The following is a 22754-nucleotide window of genomic DNA, read 5'->3' as shown; positions in this document are numbered from 1 at the left end:
TACAAACTTGTATTAAAATCCATTTTCGTGATGGGCGCAGACTTTAAAACTTGACTGGCAATCATTCCAAGCTCACAAATAAAAGTTTGTAGACATTTACAAGACTCAAGTTGTTTCGAATGACTTTCTTTATTCGGAACGATTCAACCTCATGTATAACTTAATTACATCAAGTGTGACATAAGCACTCACTGCCTGATTATAAATTACCTACTTTGACAATGTGCCTTAAATCGTAACGTTATCACCATTATCGCGAGATAACGCTTGACTTGATTTAAAATTAAGTAATCAACATTGGACTGTGATAAATTATAACTCGTTAATATCCGCCACGGTATCCACTGCCCCAGTTTCCTCTGCCTCTGAAACCACCTCCTCCTCTGCCATTGTACCCACTACGTCCCGGAGCACCATAGCCTCCACCTCCACCACCGTAATTGCTTCCTCCGCCGTGACTAAAACCCCCGCCTCTATCTCCCTGAAAACCACCTCCGCGCATCATTTTAGGCGGCGGCGGTCTGTTACCTCCTCCAGAACCAAAGCCGGTTGAGTGTCCTCTCGGTGGTCTGCGAGATTGAAAGCCTCCGCCAGTTATCTGATCCATTTCAAAACGACAGGCGTTCATCCCGCAAAGAGCCTTGATCACTACCAATACCTGTTTAACATAAATTCAAAATGACGTCAAGGCTTGATCACGTTTTATAACGTCATGTAGAAATCTGTTTATACCTTCTCTTCGACAGGACTTAGCTCCAAAATAGTTTCTGGATCTTTGCTGGCTCTAATTACCAAGCTTTCCAAGGCTGGTCTTAGCGCAACAATAGCCGCTGCTGTTTCTGGTTTCATTTCTAAGTTTATCCAGTTGTCTAGTCGCACTACGCCATCGACATATTCTACTCGGCGAGAACCAAATAGTAGCAAGTGAATAGGCGACACCATTGTCATCTGCTTGCAGGAAACAGCCCGAGTTCTAATCTGAAATTTTTTTTTTAATGATTACAATATATGTGCTATATTTCTGTGTGAAAATATTCGGTGTTGGGATAAATTTTTACCTTCTCGCCAAAGACGAAGAATGGGAACGGGAAATTTTGCTCAAAGTTGCTGCAATTAACCGATGTCTTGTGAATCAATGCAGACTTGGACTCCATTGTAAGAACCTTTCGCTTCTCTTTATGAAAACAAACATTTGGATAGAGGCCCATGCATAGCAGCGCAGTAATCGTATCAAGACGAACGTCTGAACCAGCCTGATAGTTTAATGGCGTCGGACACAATGTTTCTTCGGGAAAACCAGTACTTTGTAAGAGAGCTTGAAGTTGATTCTACAGAAAAAAAAGACAGTTTTACAGAACTTTTATTCGTTTACCTGCATTCTGTTCTCAATAAGATCTCAAACATAGTCTGGAATACAGACTGAAAAGATGCGCACCTTGGCCTCCCAAGTAACCCTAAGCGTGGGTAAGCTTAAATTCTTTGAATCACAAAAGGCCTGTTCTGCGTATTCTCCGCCACCTCTAGCTTCTTCCCATGCTTGAAAAGCGTGCAGCATAGCCACATGATCGCTGTATCTGGCTCCAGCGAACCATTTTTGCTGATAAGAAAGTCTCCTCATGTCAGGGCCCATATTATAGACTTCTGGGAATGTTGTACTGTTCGCTGCCATTGTAGACAACGCATCACCTATTCTGAATATACATCCGAGAATCATCATTTTTCCTAGGCGCGGTTCGATTGGTAAACGAGCCAAGATTTTTCCGAGAGGTGTTAGTTCATCATTGGCATCCAGACACTTCATTTCTAGACAATTCAAATTTTCTTATAGTGTGTGAGCATTGCATTTTCAAATGCAAAGCAAGAATAACCACTACAGACTTACCTCTCAACATTACCTCCGCCTCGATGACTGCGTCAAGCGGCGGTGGTTCAATTGCCTTTGACAAAAATTGTCCAATACTTCCTAGTCTCAACAACTTTATGCTGAGGGCCAATTCGTGCAAAGGCGTTCTGAACATTTCCGGAGTCATGTGTTCATCCATTTTTTCAAATCGCGCACGAGAGCATAAGTGGAAGCAGAATCCAGGCTTTACTCGACCCGCTCGACCTTTCCGTTGTTCCAAGTTGGTTTTGCTAGCCCATACAGTTGCGTAGTTAGTCATATTGTTGTGCGAAGTGAAGAGCTTCATTTTAGCTTTGCAGGAATCGATGACGTATACAACGTCATTAATGGTGATGGAAGTTTCAGCAATGTTTGTAGCGAGAATTATTTTTGTGACACCTGTCGGCACTGGATCAAATACTTTGCGTTGATCCTCACGTGGCAGTTGTGAATGCAACGGAATAATGATATAACTTGAGCCGCCGAAAGCTGGATGTTGCTGCAGGTGCTTCATTAAAGCAAAAATTAAATTCCATCCTGGTAAGAAAATCAGTACAGCTCCAGGAATGTTCTGAGTTTTGACATATTGTAAAAGAGCTTCTATAAGTTCAAAGCTGATTTCTTTTTCACTCATTTGTGCCATTGCATTTTTCGTCTGAATAGAATAATTTCCACTGACAATTTTGTTGTAGTTTTCCTCTTGGTCTCCATCTCCTGGAATATCCTCAGAGTCGCGATTTTTCCGCTTTCGCGTGTCCGCAGGTGGCACAAAATTAGTTAAGTGAACGCAATCTTCGAGGAAATATTGCTGCACAGGATATGCCCTTCCAGGTATTTCAATAACAGGACACTTGTTGAAGTATTCGCTAAACAAAGTGGTATCTATAGTAGCTGACATCAATATTACTCTTAGTTCAGGGTACATGTGTATCATATCCCGAAGAACGACCATAACGAAGTCGGAATTGACATCACGTTCGTGAATTTCATCAACTATCACGTGAGAAACACCTCTGAGACCACCTTCCAATTTCCTCAAGAGTACTCCAACTGTGCAGAACATCATACTGGCATAAGGTCGGGGTAGACAGGATTCAAACCTCACAGAATATCCGACAGCTTGGCCGATCGGCTCGCAACGTTCGACTGCTACGCGATCTGCCACAGATACAGCAGAGATTCGTCTCGGCTGCGTGATGGCTATACTGCAATACGCGCCTTGACCCGAAGATATGTAGTCGTCCAGAATGAACTGACAAACTTGCGTAGTTTTACCACAACCGGTATTACCCCTGATAATGATAACTGGGTTATCATTAATTGCCGCCATGATCTCATTCCGTTTGGCGAACACGGGAAGGGTAGATCTTTCTTGTATAGTCTTTTGAAGAGTCGTGTCCTGCTGAAGTCGATCTCTCTGATCCAGCATAATGTCCTCAGACATTTTGTCTAAACTAATTGTGGCCAAGGGCCCTTCGTCAATGTTACATCCAACCCATGGGTTCCAGTTCGGTTGAGGCGGAGACCAACTGACTACACCAGCTGGTTGCGGTTTCGAAGATATAAAGTCATCCAAGACCTGATTTGTTATTAACGATACACCTGGTACACTTGCATTTTCTCCAGAATTTTCCGATTGAGCCTGCTGGAATTGAATTCTGTTGAGGTCTGCCAATAGCATGTTTCAAGGAAATGTTGAAATAAATGATAGGTCCACAAAAGTGCATAAAGGTTCAAATAATTAAGCTCTTACCGGTTCGTTAAAATTGCTAATTGGGGCAACTTCGAGACTTTCTAAAACCTCAAGGACCTGCGTTTCCAATTCAGGTGCAATTTTAACCGGATATGGCTTCATATTTTCACTTTCCTTGTTTTTTTTCAACGTTCCACTGAACGCTTCAATAATACCAAGATGATACAATTGTCGGACAAGAGACAATGCGCAGCTTTTAGATGCAGTCTGTTTGTTTGAACCAGTTTCTCGCCCTGTAACATCTGTAAATATTTTATGTCAGTTATCTAAGTTTTTACACTTGAATCCAATTAATAAGGTGTAACTTATCGAATGTACATACTTCGTCCAAGTTTCTTCACATAGATCGTCATTTCAGCCATGAAACTCCTGAATAATAAATATACAAAAACTGTTTGAAAAGGAACAATCAAGTAAGAGTCAGTAGTATTTAACAAACTCAAATAAATTGGTTACATATGAATAAATATTTGTGAATTCAAAAATATAATGCCATTTGAATAATCATTACAAGTCTGAATAATAAGAACTTTGATACAATATAATTTGTTGTCAACTTATTGGAGTGAGCCAAAGAGTTTTGGACATTGAACTTACCACTTGATGTAAACGGAGACCAAATTGGAGCACATTGTTTAAGCTGCAGCATGTGACAACACCAAAACCATTATCACTTTATTGAAATAAAGGTTTTGATAATACTCCATTCAATGGCTTGTCCAAAAGCGTTTTGTTCTACGCTTGTGAGCTGGCCTCCACTAAATATTGATGGTGTGCTCCAAAATGGTCTCTTCGAATATCACCATTATTTTGAACACGTTGTTTCCAATTCTAAAATTATTTCTTAACTAGGCACAGTAATTTATTATTGGCAAGCATAGCGAAAATGAGGGATGAACAAAAGTTAAAAAAAGAAATGATAAGTACATCGATAAAGTAGTCAAGGCTTTTCATGAGTGTACTCTATGCTTGCAGCTTTCAACTATACGCTTGACTACAATCGCAATATAAAACTTTCATTCACAGCAAATCCTATAAATCTTTGACAAATTATAGTCAAAGATTTGTCTGAAATGCCCTGAAAATACATCATTAGTTAAAATCGCACAGAACTAATAAGTTACAAAACTTGAAAGATCGCCGTTTCTTTTTACCACACATTGTACACAGATATATGTGAATTTCGCACACTGAATTTTCATTTACTAGAAATAAGTCGAAAGTGGAATTGTACTTGATCTGCTCGGTTCATTATCTTGTCTAGCACAAAAGGACAATAAATACTTTTTCATCATCAAGAATGGCATCCGAAAAATCAGCTACATGTGTCTATATGTGTTGCGAAAAAAAAGTGAGGTTGTCTCTGAATCAAGGAAATGTATATCAGAGGTGAGCCAAGGATTTTTTGGGCTGGAATGAACTAAAATTTGGATTAAGTACGAAATACAACCCTAATCCATTCTTGAAAAAATTGCACGTAAACATCACATACATGACGCAAAATCAATAAAGAAGAAAGCGAATGACTGCAATAATTGTACCTAGTGTGATCTGGACCGACAGGGGTATATTTATAATCTGCATTAATTTTGTTAGTTTGCAAAAACTGGTGGAGTTTGGACTTGGCATTTTCTATTGTCCAATTTCCATGAATTCCAGCATTGACATCCAGGTCCTCTGCCTCCTCAACCTTCTTTTGTTCGGCGATCCTGTCGATGTAGGTATAATTTCCCTGTCCCCTTTCGTTGTAAGGTCTGTAAGCCTGACCCATTTCATTAGGGCCCATTCCATCCTGAAAAACAGGTCTCGCTGGGGCGAGCGAGTCTCCAGGAAGGTCAATTGATGCAGGTACAGCAGAAGTAAGAGTTCCAATATCCACAGGTATATCATTGGGATTGACAATCGCCATGCGAACAAGATAATTCACAAAATCACGCGCCGCGTTACCCTGGGCATCTTTTTTGTTAGTTGAGTTACCAGCACCAACATAATTGTAGCCGGATACTCGGAGTTCGCACAAGAACCTCTGTCGATTCTTCGGGCCTTTTGACAAAAAGTAAAGTAAAGTGAATGAGTTAAAAACGATAAGTTTTAACTACGGCTAACTTTTCACCGATCGAGCAGGCAACAGTTTGACACATTGAGAATGAACGCTTACCGGTCGGTCGAACATCGAACTGTGGATCGTGTCCATTCTTGGCACACCATTGATGCAGAAATGCCTTGATATCACCCATTATCGACTGTCAAGTGACACTTAATGACGATTTCAGTCTTTAAGTTTCACTCTGCACCAAGCACCGAAATTGTCTATAAACAGACCGACGGTTGACGGATGGTTGACGGTCTGATAACCTCTCCCGAAGTTCGACTGTCCGCGAATTGGTCGGAATCTGAAATAGCTTACAGCGGTGATGTTCAGCGGGTTCCGAAATGTATCGCGTTGCCGTAAGCGAATTTTGTACATTGTTCATTTTTTGTGCGACAGCTCTGTCTCTGTCCTAGGGAATTTTTAGTACTGGCAGTCAATTTACGAACACGGCCATAATACGCTGACTGAAGAGTCTTCAGTCAACGTATAATAGAATGTTGTATTATGACGCCGTGTTGTACTATTTTTGGTGCAAGTGTGTTTCAATTTCCCAACTATTGGAAAGGAAATATTTGGAAAAAACTGCTGATAGGTTTATTTTTTAATAGTCATCAATTAGATCAGTCTTTCAGTTCTTTTGTTTTGAAAATGTGACAAATAAAACCTACTCGGTATCTATGAAAAAAGGTGATTTTCAAAACGTAGTTTGAAAAAATATGAATTTAGGAACGCACTGAACGCGTGATTGATAACGCCGTGAACCAAGACGTGGAGTTTCTTGTCTAGGTTCTACACCAAGCATGTAACTTATGGCAAGTATTTCACTGCCCACTGAAGCGTCCTTAGACGGCGTCCTGTGTGTTACGGTGTGTAAGCGCATAGGCGTTAAGCGTCAGGGTTGTATGCACTGTGCACAATTGGTCAGTGTGATGTGCGTGCCCTGAACTCGGTATGTGTGAGTTGCGATATACGAGAATCATTTCTTTGGTTTTAATCGTAGTCATTCGTGTTGAGGTTAAAGACAATATTTATTAATAACTGTTTAGTGTCAGGTACTTTCATTCGGACCTTTAATCAACCAGAGACTTATCGACAAAAGAATCGGCAATAATGGAGAACGGGGATGAAATAACAATAGAACTTGAGAAATGTTTCCGCTTAATCTTGTCAGGGACGGGACAGGATGTTGTTAAAGGGTGGTCAACGTTGGAATTGCTTGAAAGAATCGAAATTTTGTTGAAAGACGGCACGATATTGAGGAGAATACTAAACGACCAGTTATGGGTATCAAATTATAGCGAAATACCACGGCTATTGACCTGGTTTTCTAAGTATTTTTCCGAGGACACTTTCGAAAGGTGTGATCCTCTCACCAACAACGTTGCAGTTATGATAAAGAATTCAGCTACCACAGATATCGCGTTCTTAGTCTCCGTTATCGATGTCCTTTTGTCGCACAAATTCTACCTACCGATGACTTCGAATCACACCAAACTATGCGAAGCGATCATTGTTCGTTTGGCCTACCTCCAAGTACCCAGCGAGCCCAAAAAGATATCAGAATTCAATGAAAATGCCTCAAAAGTACAAAAATTTCTCACTCATTTATGTTCAAACGAGGAATGCTCCGAACGAGTCAACCTGATAATCACCTGCTTCGCTGTGTTCTATAACATAATATCGGACATGTCAAGAACTGAAGAGCCGGGACCAGCTCTGGTCATTGTGCTGCAACTCGTGGATGCGGCGATGATACCGCAAGCTGTGCAATGCATTTTGTCGGAATCACGCAACGATCAGCAGCTCGTTCAAGCGTTGAAGATACTCTGTTCATGGTCGACAAAGTGGCTGAGGGGAGATCGGCTAGGAATCTGGATTATGGAGTTTATATTGGAGCTGGAAGCAAAATCAAAGTTCTCCATCTTGAAGGAAGTAACGGAAGCAACGGTGGAGCGACTCTTCATCGCCCTTCTGCTTCCCATGGGACGACAAAATTTGTCCTCGATCGTATTTCACGTTCTTAAAAAACAAAGTACTCCGAGTTTATTTCACAAGATATCGAAAAGGATCCAGCCGATGATGCAACACCTATTGAAGGACACATCTCCAATGGGAAAAGAATGCGTACAAAACATCGTCGACGTATCAACCGCGCTCATGATTAGGTTCCCTGGCTATCCGTTCTACGACTTTCTCCAGAGCAGTTTGCCGGTTAAACCACGCATGCAAGTCGTTCAAGAGATAGTCGGCGGCTCTGTGTGGGCAGACGACTTGTACAATCTTGAAACACCCAGTTTTAGGTCAAACGCCGGTAAAGTGGGTCTGACTAACTTGGGGAACACTTGTTACATGAACAGCGTTCTTCAAGCTCTTTTCATGACCAGACAGTTCTGTTACAAAGTTCTTAATCGCAAAGAAGAGGGCAATGAAGAATCTGTCGCTGATCAACATCTTCTAAGAAAGCTAGAAAATCTATTCGCTTTGCTGCTTTATTCAAAGAGGATGTCGCTGGCACCGACTGAAATATTATTTGCATCTAGACCGACCTATTTTACGCCTGGTCAACAACAGGATAGCTCTGAATTTCTCTGGTTAGTATTTTGAGAGTAATTGCTTTTTTCGACATAATCCTTGTTTACTAATTGTACTTGCCATAAAATAAATGATATGTGTGTCTCGACGTCTCACACTTGTGTTTGATATCATCGCACACTGCTTTGTCACATTCTATTATTATTGCTTAGTTCAAACGCATTTAGTAACCATCTATTAATATTGCATCTGTATGTTTGTTACCGATTAGTCATCTCTTGGATGTCCTGTACGAGCAGGAGAAAACTGCCAACATACACTGCACCGGTGTGGAAATGACCACTGAACGTAAATCAAAGGGCGACGAACAGATGAGCGACGGAACAGAGGAAGCTGGAGAGGATGGCCCAGTTATTAAACGCTGGACTACCGAAGAGGATCTCACTGAAGGTGTTGTACTTCAAAGGAAAACTCAGTCGTTGGCAGACTTTACTCAACGTAAATATATCACGTTTTCGTCACAGCTTATACGCCAGCCTTTGTTCTTTGTTTGTTGTGTTTTTTACACTCGAACTTCGAGAATTTACGCTACATAGATCTCAATGGAAAATTTTCCCTATCGTGCTCTTTTGGCATCGTTTACTACATCGTTTTTTGTAATCTAACGCGTAACTAGAAATGTGCGATACGTCAACGAGAGAGCAACGACAACAGCATCCTACGAGAAATATCACAATAGATCTTGATTGCGATTTTCTATTTTTAAATACCTATAGTTTGTCATTGTAGTTTGATAAACTTGAAAAATTCGTATCACGGTTTTACAAATGATGTCGCAATTGTTCAGTATCGCCAATATTCACGCTTCAAAATGGTTAGGAAAGTTGCACAGGTCAGTCCAAACCTGATTAAAAATCTATTTTTTCAGAAAAATTTATCCGATGTTGTATTAAGTATATTCTCGTTTTACCAGGTGAGGATTTAGGCCAAACCCAGCAACTAAATGATTCGCATTCCAATTCTACGGACAGTGGGATTCAGTCCGTCGGAGGAGAGGAAGGCAGCATGCAAGCGTTCCTTGTTCATCGAGTGTTTGGCGGGGAGTCTGAAATTACATATCAGTGCGCCCAGTGTGATACAAACTCACATAATACGGACAAATTCCGTGATTTGCAGCTTTGTTTTCCGGCAGAGATACCTGAGAATCAGGAGATATCTGTACAGGACCTAATAAATTACTATTTGACACCGGAAAAGCTGACCGGGGAGAACAAATACCGTTGCGACAAGTGCACAAAGCTGTGCGACGCGCAAAGGTTAATAAAAATATTACAGGCACCGTCGCATCTCATACTTACACTGAAACACTTTCATTACGATACTGAGAGTCGATTGAGAACTAAACTCAGACACAAAGTTATGTACAATGAAACTATCAAGGTACCTGTATCGTCGCAAAATTGCGTTACTACGGAGACTTACAACCTTTACGCAGCTGTCGTTCATTCCGGATACAGCATGGATTACGGACACTATTTCACCTACGCCTGTGACGCGAAGAATACCTGGCACAAGTTCAACGACAGCTACGTATGGAGCAGTAGCCTGGATGACTTCAAGAGTCTCGAACCACCCGACACCCCCTACATTTTGTTCTACGCAAAAAATTCACCCACATCGGATACCGTCCAGTCGCACGAAGATGTACCCGAATTGTCGACGCTGAAGAAACGGCTTCAAGAACTCGTAGCGATAGATACGATTGCCTACAAAGAAGAGCTCCGGCAACAGACTGAACGTAAACGTAATCAGCGTAGTAAACAGCCGTTGCCGAATGTCGGAAGGCATGATAATTCGGACGATGAGAATCCTCCGCCGAGCAATTGTCGAAGCGCCGTCGATATACCGACGAATCGTTTCCTCTTTTGAGGAAAATTGTCGTCTAATTTCAATTAGTTTGTTTCTTCTCGTCGTTAGTCGTCGTTCTTCCAGAAGCGTTTATTTTTACCGAAAAAATGAATAAATACCACGACGTTATAGCGTTACTTATAGCAAATCGAATCGGTTACAGGAGAAAAGTCTTTTGGATAGAGTACGTACGTTACTTTATCGAAGGTCTCACAACAATGAGTTGTTAAATTACATACGGTGTAACTTTTAGTAATTGTACTTATCGTCAGAGAGTTGAAAAACGATTATTCGATTCGTCAATTGTTATTCATTTTTGTCGCTGCATAAGTTGACTGCTCACCACGAAGAGTTCATTAGTTTATAGTCCGTTAGTATCGTTTAAAGGTATAGTCTAATTAAGAATCAAGGCTGACACAGGCTGCAGCTACTTTTTGAAAGGTAACGAGAAGACGAATAAGAGAAACCGTTCATCGGATACAAGGAATCGGGAACTATCTTTATGCTAAAAATATATAAGTGCGTGTGTGTGTGAATACGTACATCATACATATTATACATGGTATATACAACCACACATATACGCCTGAGCAATCTTCTTCAATTGGCTGTGGCTTAATTTACGCATATAGTTCTGAATTGCGATGTAGGTTTAAGGTCCCACGGAGATTATCTGATATGGTATTGTTTGCGTTTTTGTACGTATAAAAAGAAATTAAATCTTCGATCTGTTTGACGCCGTTAAACAATGTTGGTGAAATGCAATTCTGATCTTGAGTGCGCTCAAAATTGTAGAAGTGAGCGTATCGCATTGATCGGCCCTATCTCAACAACGTTGTTCGTCGGTCCGATGAAGTTGAAGTTGAAAAAAGCACTTTGCCGAATGACCTGCGCGGTATTGAAATAAAGGATATATATATATATAAACGATTAATTGTAAACTGTATATAGCTGTGTTTTATATGTAGTAAGTTACAGAAGAAAAAAAAAAAACACAACAAATTATAATATGATAATGATAATAATAATATAAATGTGAAGAAAAATCTGTGATAAATTTATACTGTCCAATCGACAATATTTATTTCTTATTGCAGTATTGAATTCAATTGAAAAAAAACAAACAAACAAAAAACAATTAATAATGTATTCATTTTTATTTATATATGTAAAATGTAATATATACGTATATATAATCAATCCGCACGCGTTGTATAATTTTTCTTAAGTCTTGTATATTTGATGTAGTTATAAAAATCAGTAAAATATTATTGTACACATGTATGAATAAATTATTTGAAAGTACAAATGTAATTCGTTTGTATATCTGTAGAGAATTCGCGTTTTTCGTACGATTTAATTTTTTTTTTTTTTTTTATGGACTAACAATTCTGAACGTTTTATGTAACGTCGAAAATTAGAATTATAAACTTTTTTTGCTATTTGATACTTCGCTGTTTGAAACCCCTACCATTAAACTTTTTTTCTTCTATTTATAACAATGCCATTTGCGTGTAATAGCACGGCGGTCTAGCCTTCGCGAATTAGCTTGAAAATTAAAGACGTAATTACTTAATTAATGTCACCGGGGAAACACCCTTTTACGTTTTACTATATTTAACGCGTTGAACCGCGCTGACATCTAATTTTACTCTGCTATTCACGACCGCCTGAAATGGCTATCACGTATATGGTGATCTAGATTGTTTATAAAATGAAAAAAGAAAAATTTACTAGTCAAATATCCAAAGTTTTATTCTATCATTAAAGGTTTCCTGTAGGTACATGAAAATTTTATTATGAGATTTGTATTCTTAGATGGAGTATTTATAGAATTATTACATTCGTGACCAAAAGCTACGAAGATCTTAAAAATACAAAAATATGAAATAATGCCGTTACAAATAAAAACACGATTAGATTTCGATCTTCACTTCAAATCGCTTCAAAATTGTTGAAAATCTAGTTGATACGTTCAATTTCGTTCTAGGATGGGTGATTTTAGTCAGGAAATTATTTTCTGAAAACTCAATTGTTTTTTAATCATGCTGGCATAGTTGAATACTCAATTTTACTATATGGCGCCGATATTTATCATGAGGAAAAAATTGTAATGTCGTATCGACCACTTGATAAAAAATCTGTTTCAATAACTTCGTAGCAAAAAGTCTTCTGAATAAAACGGAGCTGCACCGATTTTTAACAATTTTTAAGCGTTTTAAAACGAAATATCGATATCTCAGCTTCATTTTACAATTCCACTAGTTTTTGTTTTCATATTATCAAACAAATCTTCCTAATTTGCAACTACGTCTCCATAAATACTCAATGTAAACTAACTCGTAACAAACTTGGCAAAAAGTGTCGATATTTGGTCAACCAACCTCCTCAATAACTGAAATTCAGCAAATCTCTGACAATGAGAAACTAATTAAAGAGGATAATACTGTTAGCCATGGTTAGAACGAGTTGGATAATTGCACTAAACTTGCACCTTCAATCTGCATACCGGTCATAATATAGGTATAACATTAAACACGTAACGGAACCGGAAGTTGGAATCTCGCCCTTCTTGCATAGTTGATAACTAATATCGTTAGTTCAAGCACTTCAAGCTAGTGCATACAGCTTAGGGAAAACTGACTTAACTGATCCAAAGTTCAGCAAAGCTAATTTTGCTAATTACGCAAACGATCGTTACGTACAGAGTTTAGTTTCAATACGCATTTCCATAAATCTTACTATTAAGGCGTTACGTGGGTAACTTGACCTTTAAAAAAATCCAATTTTTCGATAATTTTTTTTAAATATAATAAAAGAGTTATTTCAACCAAACTTAAGGTACAGAAGAAAACGATATTGGAATTATGTTTCGTACAATATTAATCTGAAATCTGTTAGTAGGTGAGTGTAGCTAGTGAATGATCTAAGGATTTTTTTTCTGCGATCACAACTTATTTCACAAGGCGATACATAGAATCGTCATTTTTTGCCAAGAAACTCTGCCAAAAATTCTAATCTGAATTTTTTTTAAAACCCTTCGTTCATTCACTAGCTATACCCAATTATAAACTGAAAGTTTATATTTTTGGATAAAAATTTTGTGAAATATAGTTCAAGTATTGATCTTTCGTATATCTGAAGTTTGATTAAAATAATTCTTTGATTGTATAAAAAAAAAAAAATCAAATTGTATTTGGATTAGGAATTATCGTTACTATGTTGACATATAGCTGATTAAACATGTGTAACAATCTTTTCTCTTCTTCTCTTCTCTTCTCTTCTCTTCTCTACATAGAGAATGAATTCCTAACGACCGCATGTTCAGTCATCTGCTAAAATTCAATGCACACGCGCTATAATCCGAGAGCGGCTGTTTTGCAAATTTTGCCAACCGTCATAAATTTAGACGACAGTTCTCCGCGATGTATGTAACCAACTATTTTTCAACGTTACACTTATGACGGTTGGTCGGCCTGGAAAACGGCCGCCCTCGAATTGCAGCGCGTGCGCGTTAGATTTTAGCAGACGACGGATCATGCAGCCGTTAGGAATTCACTCTATATTGTATAAAACTCAAACGTATGTCGTGTCTGTCCGTATGTTCGCTTATAACTCCATAACAACCAAACCGATTTCGATTCCCTTTTTTTCTATGGATAGTTGCAACGTCTCGCCAGATCTTAGACAATATTTAGTTTCAACCAGATGAATAATTTTGGCGGTAGAACAATATTCACAGGCTTGTAATGCGAACGCTGGGTAAACTTTTACAGATAGATTAAAGTTTATACGTTCGAAAGTTTTCAAGTTCTCGACGATCATAGCGAAAATTTTCGCGAAAGAAAATTTCCGTGTCTAATAATTTTTCAATAAAAAATCAAATTTGAAAATATGATTATTTATTTTTAATCTATTATTCAATAAAATTGAGTATAGAGAAAATTACGTGTCAGACGCGAGCTCTTTAAAACTTTTTATTTCACATGATAGTGTCACAAAGCTATTATTTCAATTCGCGGTTACGAATAAAATTAGCTTCTATGATATATTTAACTCACGCTGAATAACCCGGTGATTACAGGAGCTACAGGACCCGATTTTCCAACCGTCGCGTCGCGTCGCGTCGTTTATTTTACCACGCTGGCTCTGAGCGTCTGCGGTTTCGTCACCCATTGTGGGCACGACATATACATCTGTTAAAATTGCGTCTGGACCTGATCCCATGGTGCTGAAATGTGGTTTCGCTTCCATCTAATTCGTTTGCATGCAGATACGCGTGCCGAATATTTAACGCTGCGATTCTACGTGATGCGATTCGGAAGAGATACTTGATACAATTTTCGTGCGGTTAATATCATTGGTTTTGAAATTAACGATAAAAAGTTCACTCAAGACGAGAACACTTTTTTTGCGAATTAGTAAGAGGAAAAATATTCCTTTTTTTTTCTTATAGATGTGTAATTATTAAACTAGTTTCGCTGTTGCAACTTGAAAATCAATACTTTCGGTGAAGTATCTTATTATTTGTTTTTTAGTAAGGTGTAATCGCAATGGTCTTCAATTTTCGCAACCTCCTCTTAATTAAGGGAAAATGAAATATTTATGGGGACAGCAAATATTGTGACCGAATGGACGGACATTTTATCTCTCGTGATGAATTGAGATTTATCTGAGCATTTTATCGCGTTGCGTGCAGGTTGATTTCGTGGGAAAAGTGGTATCTTTTTTCTGTCTTTTATTATTCAATATATTAGCGATACTAAACGAAGAATAATGTTTATACATATTGATATTTCTTATTATATTTCAGAAAGCTGTGAAACTTGATTGAAAATTGTCGTTTCTTCTCGAGCACTGATGCGTTGGGCTATAAAACAAAATTTCAATTAAGTAGATACACGAGTAGCGCAGTTATGAATTACAACGCGACGATACGAAACGAAAAAGAAGGATCACGGTATCGAATTTTTTTAAACATAAAAATCTAATTTTAAATCAAACTTTAATCAGGCTTTCAAATTCGAATTATAAAAAGAGTTAAAATATAAAATCCAGAAAAATACATAAATTTTAACGACTCTATTTTCCGACTTTCAGATATTTTTATTTTTTCAAATTTCAACTTTTGTACTGTTCGACATTATCAAACAATTTGAAACTGTACATCAATGAGATATTCGTGTCTGTCAGAATTCGATATATTGTGATTTTACATTTTGATTTTAGCCCACAATGTTAAACAATAATACCTCCAACCGTTCGACGTGGACAAATTTTGCAACGTTTTTAAAAATTTCAAAAAATCTTTAGCACCTAATTCGCAACACGTTTGACCTTGCATATTTTATCGCTTGAAAAAACAAAAAAAAAAAATTAACGAATAAAAGAAAAAAGTCACACGATGATCGAAGTATACTTGATTATTCCTCGACAACTTTAATCGATGCGATGGTATGAGAAAAAAGTTCCAAGTCTCTCGGTATAAGTACCCGCACAAAGTAGCTCCAAACTTTGCAAGCTTCGCTTTAGATCCGTTTTTTCTTTACTTTTTTTTTCAACACTCTTCAAAATTATTAGAATAAAAGCAATGGCTGGAGAGGGGAAAAAAGGGAGAGAAATAGAGAGAGAGAGAGAGAGAGAGAGAGAGAGAGAGAGACGCGGTGGTCGATAAATGAGCTTAAAGCCTGAGTGAGCATTGTATACCTTTGTTCGTTGCGAAAGATATGCGGAAAGAGTAACAAAAAAAAAAAAAAATATATATATTAAATTAAAAAAAACTTTTCTCGACAATTCACACCCGCATGATATATATATATATATATATATATATATTTATTATATATGTGTGTGTATGTATGTATGTATAGTATAACGTAATATACACTTGTAGCAGGCTTGTGCATGTCGAAGTTGCGATAGAAGTTTGGATTGGGTGTATCAGCTGTGAACTGCTTTGATTCAATTTATGGAGAACCATTGGTCCGCAAGTGCCATTATAGGGTGTACGTGCCGCTAAACCCGCAACCATTTTCCACGAAAACTTTAGCCTTTAATCACGGGATGAAGTCGGGAATTTTCTATGCGCGATACGGTCGGCGTTTTATCACTTTGGAAGATTGAATTTCAAAAGAAAAGTCTGAAATTACACTGTAGGTGTTTCTCATTGAATTCAACATACGATGTTTAACTTGTAGTAACGTTATCCTAACGTAACATAGGGGAAAAATGACTGTTTTATTAATTTTACAATGATCTTTAAGGAACTAAGATTTTAACACGAAATCTGAGTGTGTGTGTGTGTGTGTGTTTTTTTACGTTTCACTGAATTTCAGATAATCCCAAAATGGGGAAATAACGGTTTTTCCCCATTTTTGTGATAAAAGTACGAAGTTCAGAATTCGAGTAATATATATAATACGTAAATATTGTAAGTATATAATCAGATCAAATGGTTCGATCGAGGATTTATGTTGCAAAATTTTTTTGTGTTAATATTTTGGAAATGGTCAGAAAATTTTGGTTGGGTAAAGCTGGCTAAGGTTAGAATAATTTTGAAGATGAGGGTTTATGTACTATAATCTGGGCAGGGTTGTCGATTTATGTTCAATTTCGTACGTCATTATACGCAGAAAATCGTTTCTTCGTAGTTTTTCTTTTATAAAAAACGTTTACATAGATATTTTATTGGAAAAAATTTACAAACGTCATTTATCCATAACAAAGATGTAATATACGTGCAAGTATATTATTATATTTATTAATTTATGTCTATGTATATCGTATGTATATTTTATTTACATAAAACAAGTACTAGACGTTATAAATATATTTGAAATTAATGCATAAACCGATGTATTCGTTTTTGGTAATAGGTGGATTATAAATTTGTTATATACACACGTAAGTGCCGTTTGTCGTCACATTCACAATTATTCTATAAACGTACCTGAACCTAAGGGTATTTTATAATCAGGGGAGAATTTATGTTGTACGTATTATAGATATTCACGTTTCCTAGATCAATACATCGCAGGAATAATTCATCTCGTTAGATGGGCTAGTTAAGTATATATAGACGTTGAGCAACCTGAAAACAACAACGGTTCATGATTACAAACTGACGATAATTGGTAATATATAATAAACGATGATAAAGTAGCTTGTGATAAGTCGACATTTTAAGGCATTTCGACGTATCGCATTGACACTTCGTTTCACGCGTCGTTAAATCACGATGCAATTCGTTATATCTGTTAGGGTGGTTCTTATAATTGGGGCATGTCGGAATTTCTTCACGCTCACTCCTAAAAACTAATCATGTTGTTTAGAAAAATAACATCATGCTAAATCCAAAAAATATTCCGACAACTCCACACTGAGAGAAATTTTTAGTTCCGTTTAACGCTCAGTCCTTAACTATTTTCATTTTTTTACCACGATCGAAAAATATAGTTCTAGGTACAAAATTAAATTTAGCTTTGTAGCTGTTACCGGAAAGTCCAGTATCCGTTACTATTCTTTCTCATTACGATCACTGTTGCTGGATTTTTTTGTAACTGTTGCGAAAATTTAACGATTGTGCAGCAATTAATCGTTTATAATACACAGTTTAAAGTGATAAACAGTTTTCTTCAAAACAAAATTCAAATTCATCAATTTTTCTATGTATAAGTTCGACTGCTTGGCGGGGCGTGTTAAAGTTATCGGAAATTTTTTTGTTCTTAGCCTGATTTTTTTCTATACAACACGATTACTTTCTGGGGGTGAGCGCGAAGAAATTCCGACATGACCCAAATAAGAACCACCCTAATATCTATAAAGAATAAAACGGAATTTCGTAATTGGTCAACCGTAATAACGAAGTGAGAAAAGAATAGTGGGTATAAAATTACTCGGAAAAAATGTTCCAAAAATTTATGCAGGCACATTATAAAATTTCATAAAAGTTTGAAATTATTATAGATTCTGTAGTGTATAAAATATATATTCTTGAACAAAAGAGAGATAGATAGATAGATAGAGTCACATAGGGGCATATAGAAAGCTCGTGCAAACAAATTACATGCATAGGCATAGAACACAATAAAACTAACAACAAATTAACATACATTAAAATTAAGGTTCAAAAATAATGAAAAATAATGAAATATAATGACTAGAGAAGGAGATAAAAATAGATAAAACAGAGTACAGAATTAAAGACAGAATAATAAATAAGATGGAGAAATAATGAGTTGAAAAAATAAACAAATAAATAAATAAGTAAAATGGTTGAAACATGAGCAAGAATATACGAGAATAGATAAAAGTAACGTAACATTAATCAGAACAGAAAAATTGATAAATCAATTGGTCAGGTGTAAAAATAAAAATATAAACCGGCACATTCGCGACCGACAGAACAGAGTAAATAACACAAAATAAGGACATACCGCAAGTATTTGAACAATAAGCTCAGAAAACATTAGGCAAAATAAATTAAAAAATGTAGATGAGTAACTAAATACACGAGTGACAGAAAAGTAATAAAATAAATGAATAAGTAGATAAATAAAATAAATAAATAACCAAAAGAAATAAACAAACTGGCCAGGGTGAATATTTCATCTCGTGCTGTAGTAAAAAAGAGGACTGCTTTACAGTAGAGGTACATTACTGAGATAAATTAAAAAGAAAAAAAACTCAAGAAAGTAAAATAACATAGAATAAAATGAAATGATAATGAAAAAGAAGGAGTGACCGAAATAGAGATGGAGGGAAAGTTAACTTAATTTTTAACTTTTAGTCAAATAACTTGAGTTTTGAATTTGATTCACTATGAAACAAGCCGCTCTTCCCGATCAGCAGAATATAATAAAATTTCAGCGGTCTAACTTTGTTTTAGTAGAAAAATGTTGGTAAGCAGAAATTTGTTTGAAATTTTCCACGTCTTGAATTCTCGCCGAAGGCGAGACTGAAAACCTTTTTAATTCCCCCGCGATCGTTAAACCTCTGCTAAATTGCAAATTAATGCGTTTGCAAAGCTACAAGCTCAATTTCGTCCTGATATTTAGCTGAACTTTCAAGTAGGCAATTGTCTCGCTTGAACTAGTCGAAGCAAATACGGCACATATATATATATATATATATATATATATATATATATATATATATATATATATATATATATATACGCGAAATCTATCTACCTAGTATAGTACATGGCAGTTATATTATATATATGCTCACCTATATAGAAGTACGAATGTCGTTGCTGAAGGTGTGAATTTATTCGAAGGCTTTTCATCGATTCCATGTAAATTTCTGTGCCGTTAGAAAATGTTGGTCTAAAACAGAATAAGAATAAAAAAAACAGATAAGTGTGCTATAAGTGGATACATGTTTTTGGTTCGTGTGAATTTTAATAGATTTTTATCTTATACTGTACAGTAATATGTTTAAAAAAAAAAAATTGGAACAGTTTTTACTTTAATTTCAGTATGTTTAGTCAATTTTTCTGAACGATTGTAAAAATAAACGTCCGAAGAACGGTTTTCTTTCGAATCTCCATAAATCGATTCCCGATCCTTTACCCGTTCAGACGAATTTCACCCACGAACGATTTGAAAGTATAAATAGTTCCTTTTCCCTTTATATGTATATTACAAAAGTGAAATTTCGCATTTTTAGCACGGTAAGGCGAAAGCTTGTGGGAAAAATTTGAAAAAACGATGGACGGTTGTTCAATGTATTGCTGAACAGTAAAGCAATGAGCAAAACTTCGTTCACTTTCATTACATATGACCGGTCTCATGGATACATAATACATATATACGCGGTATATTTTCAACTGGCATATTTCAACGGTCGCGAAGAGGCAGAGTTTATTTGCGATTGTAAAAAGCTCATAAATTTTCTTTATAATTGCAGAAGAATTTCAATTGCAGATCGTGTCGAAAACTTGGCGACTGAATTAATACCGGAGAAAGGTGTAAAAAGAGAAGAGTGTAGAAAAAAACAAAATGAAAACCCAAAATATGCGAGAAAAAATCGTCGTACACGTCGTATTGAAATACCTAGTTACCCAATCCGTTCACTTTAAAATGAAAATATTAACTCAAAATGCATTTATTTTAGTAGAGGGACACTTTTTTTTTTTTACGAATGTGTGTTAAAAATTGAATTCTGTGTCTCAAAAATTTGCGTTTTTCTCACAGTGCGATAGTAATTTTACAAAATAAATAGCGACAATCGATTTGTGAGAAAATTTCACCCCTGTTTCATATACTTAGCAGTTATTTATCATGGACTAAATTTCGGGTAAATCGTAAAAAACGAAAATCAAGATTGTACGCTATAGTGTACAAAAAAAAAATTAATGGATTTTCTCAATCACTAATAATTAATCATTACCTGCAGAGAAAAAATCTGCCAAAGGTCCCTCGCGTGATTCCGACAGTACAGAGCGAAACTTGCACCCAGCTGAAGTCGACTTTATAGGTATAATTATAATAACACGTATGTACAATGTATGCGTAACAAATTGTATACCGTACGTATACATTATGTATATAATATAATACATATAACGAAGAATTTTCGAAAATATATAGAAAATTCATAATAGAGTTAACTTTCGCCGGTCTATGTAATCATACACCTTGAGGAAATGGGGGATTAGGTCGGGATCGTTCGAACACCGTCACTCGTCATCTTCACAGCTTCGCCTTGCTGCTGCTGTTGCTGTTGCCTCGTTGACGAGGATAACAGCGGCGCCGTGTCCACGACCGCCGGGGTTTTGCCTAATTCGACGACAACCGCGGGGTTCCAAGTCGATACTGCATCTTTTGTCCCGATCTCTGAAACATATGCAGGTCCCAAAATTTTCCCTAATTTTACCTTATCTTCGCGGCAATTAGCGCCTTGAGTTTCGATTAACCCTTTTGTACTCATTTTTTGTATACTTAGAGAATTCTTCGACATATTTCTTTGCGTTTTTTCCCTATTACTGATAGTATACTGATAGGTTTTCAATGATAGATAATAATTATTGCGATGTAACGTAACTTGTTATTGTTAGATATGGATTGGTTGAAAAAAATCGTGGAAATTGAAGGAATAATTCATTTCTCTCTACACATACCCATGTTTTACATAAATTACAAGTTGTTCGAGTCGCTGATTACGAATCTGATGTCAGCTTTTAATAATTCAGTATAGCGAATCCAATCAGAAACCCCTGCGTAGAGTTTGTTGACCGTATTCGATCAAATTTGAAACTTTTGTCCACCATGTCTGATCCGCCATCCAGAATTTTTAAATAAGATTTCAGACTCGTAATCAGCTACCCCAAAAACCACAGAATATTATCTTGTTATAAAAGTTGACTATATCAATAATCTGTGACTCTATAAGGGTCAAGGAAGGGTGGATAGCTGGAGATCGATACTTTTTATTAATTTTATCACATGATAGTCGTAAATGTTGAGTATTTATCAAAATCTCATATCCTTGTGCTCCTAGATGTAAGATCTCTTTGAAAAATACTAAAATAGAAAAATCTGGAAAAATATTAAAAAGCTCTGGCCTGCATCGATGTTTTTTTTATAATGGGTTGGAAATTGTTTGAACTTCTAGTCGATTTAATTGATTTCACTTCACGACAGTACGTTGTTATATTCAGAAGAGTACAGATTTACTTTTTTATTTCAACAGTCAATCCAATATTGTCATTTGTTGATCATATTCCGTAATATCAGTTTGGTGTTGTGGAATCAAATATTTAACAGTGTCAACAAGGTGAAAAAAATGTTACAGTAAATTTGTGAAGAACAGCCTTCAGCTTAAAATGAACCATCGTAGAGCGGAGACTAGATTTATTAGATCTACTAGATTTTTGACCATATGAAGCGGGTCGAAATGAAATACAGATATCTGACTTCGTGAGTTCGTTTTTTATAACGGCAATATTTTACATTTGTGTATTTTTACACAGATTTTCATAGCACTGGAATACGATACTTTATTAAATAATCAAATACGTTCGAATATCTTGTGATCAAATTAATAAATAGTATGGATTTTTGACAAACCAATCTCTCATTAACACGTGATTTTTTATCGCACGTACGGATAATTATTGTGAAAATGTGTTCTTGCCCAAACCTTCCTATATTTTCATACAACCCCATTTAATCTCGACCAGCTATGTAGCAAAACTCGTTACGTAACTTGTCAGAGTTTCCCCGCGATATTCAATTAACATTTCAATCGCAGTTTCCTCAATTCTTGAGATCAGAATAAATCCATAGAAATATATGCCCGGTGAATTGATTAGGCGAAATTCTTTTTTCGACTCTGATTGTGAGTAAAAAGAAAGAAACAAAAATGAATTACCTTTGACATCAGCGACAAATTTACAGCACTTCTTTTTACCATATTTGCCATTCAGACGGTTATATTTTAACGTAGAATTGATTCTCACTGCAGCTCCGTAGTCGCAGACATGTATGATTTAGAAGTTACAGCCAAAAAAGTGGGTGAAATGAAAATCGTATAAATTTGCCTTCTCTGAACGGAAAGGCCGAGGCAGTTTGTCACAGTGC

At 36.5% G+C, this 22754-nt stretch overlaps 3 protein-coding genes across 9 annotated transcripts in view; 1 reads left to right on the top strand and 2 right to left on the bottom strand.

Moving 5' to 3' along the window:
* Nucleotides 1-110: 110 nt before the first annotated feature.
* Nucleotides 111-6040, bottom strand: mle (dosage compensation regulator mle). Of its 4 annotated transcripts, none has more exons than XM_046613392.2 (9): nt 5794-6040; nt 5177-5678; nt 3958-4004; nt 3636-3877; nt 1883-3527; nt 1436-1803; nt 1059-1328; nt 733-978; nt 111-658 (listed from the first exon to the last, which is right to left on the bottom strand). In XM_046613392.2, the coding sequence occupies exons 1-9, from the start codon at nt 5870-5872 to the stop codon at nt 323-325; spliced, it is 3735 nt and encodes a 1244-aa protein (XP_046469348.1). In that variant the 5' UTR covers nt 5873-6040; the 3' UTR covers nt 111-322. The 4 variants fall into 4 exon arrangements, with proteins under 4 accessions (XP_046469348.1, XP_046469349.1, XP_046469350.1 ...); XM_046613393.2 differs by having other exon boundaries at nt 1883-3524; XM_046613394.2 differs by lacking the exon at nt 5794-6040 and having other exon boundaries at nt 4233-5318.
* Nucleotides 6041-6546: 506 nt separating this feature from the next.
* LOC124211812 (Deubiquitinating apoptotic inhibitor) lies at nt 6547-11230 on the top strand. Of its 2 annotated transcripts, XM_046611256.2 has the most exons (4): nt 6547-6676; nt 6774-8318; nt 8531-8757; nt 9233-11230. In XM_046611256.2, exons 2-4 carry the CDS (start codon nt 6838-6840, stop codon nt 10186-10188), a joined length of 2664 nt encoding a protein of 887 aa, XP_046467212.1. In that variant the 5' UTR covers nt 6547-6676; nt 6774-6837; the 3' UTR covers nt 10189-11230. The 2 variants fall into 2 exon arrangements, with proteins under 2 accessions (XP_046467212.1, XP_046467210.1); XM_046611254.2 differs by having other exon boundaries at nt 6553-8318.
* A 5650-nt stretch (nt 11231-16880) lies between these two features.
* LOC124211786 (uncharacterized) overlaps nt 16881-22754 on the bottom strand; it is a 50677-nt gene continuing 44803 nt past the window's right edge. For 2 of the 3 annotated variants that reach the window (XM_046611202.2, XM_046611204.2), the window contains 3 exons: nt 20563-21008; nt 19399-19496; nt 16881-17257 (listed from right to left, as the gene is read on the bottom strand). In XM_046611202.2, coding sequence (XP_046467158.1) covers nt 20827-21008 — 182 coding nt within the window. In that variant the 3' untranslated portion in view covers nt 16881-17257; nt 19399-19496; nt 20563-20826. The remainder of the gene's footprint in view (nt 17258-19398; nt 19497-20562; nt 21009-22754) is intronic. The other variant, XM_046611205.2, reaches the window with a different exon arrangement.

This window comes from Neodiprion pinetum, chromosome 2 (genome assembly GCF_021155775.2).
Source record: "Neodiprion pinetum isolate iyNeoPine1 chromosome 2, iyNeoPine1.2, whole genome shotgun sequence".
Taxonomy (NCBI): Eukaryota; Metazoa; Arthropoda; class Insecta; order Hymenoptera; family Diprionidae; genus Neodiprion; species Neodiprion pinetum.
The sequence above is the reverse complement of the archived record's forward strand: the minus strand, read 5'-3'. Positions and strand labels throughout refer to the sequence as shown.

Excerpts from the sequence above, each read along its gene's own strand:
- mle (XM_046613392.2), bottom strand. The coding sequence starts at position 5,872 with ATGGGTGATATCAAGGCATTTCTGCATCAATGGTGTGCCAAGAATGGA. Across the intron at positions 3,878-3,957 it reads TGTGAAGAAACTTGGACGAA|ATGTTACAGGGCGAGAAACT; the intron begins GTATGTACATTC and ends AAATATTTACAG. Across the intron at positions 979-1,058 it reads TCTTCGTCTTTGGCGAGAAG|ATTAGAACTCGGGCTGTTTC; the intron begins GTAAAAATTTAT and ends AAAAAATTTCAG.
- LOC124211812 (XM_046611256.2), top strand. The coding sequence starts at position 6,838 with ATGGAGAACGGGGATGAAATAACAATAGAACTTGAGAAATGTTTCCGC. Across the intron at positions 8,319-8,530 it reads GATAGCTCTGAATTTCTCTG|TCATCTCTTGGATGTCCTGT; the intron begins GTTAGTATTTTG and ends GTTACCGATTAG. Across the intron at positions 8,758-9,232 it reads GTTGGCAGACTTTACTCAAC|GTGAGGATTTAGGCCAAACC; the intron begins GTAAATATATCA and ends TCGTTTTACCAG.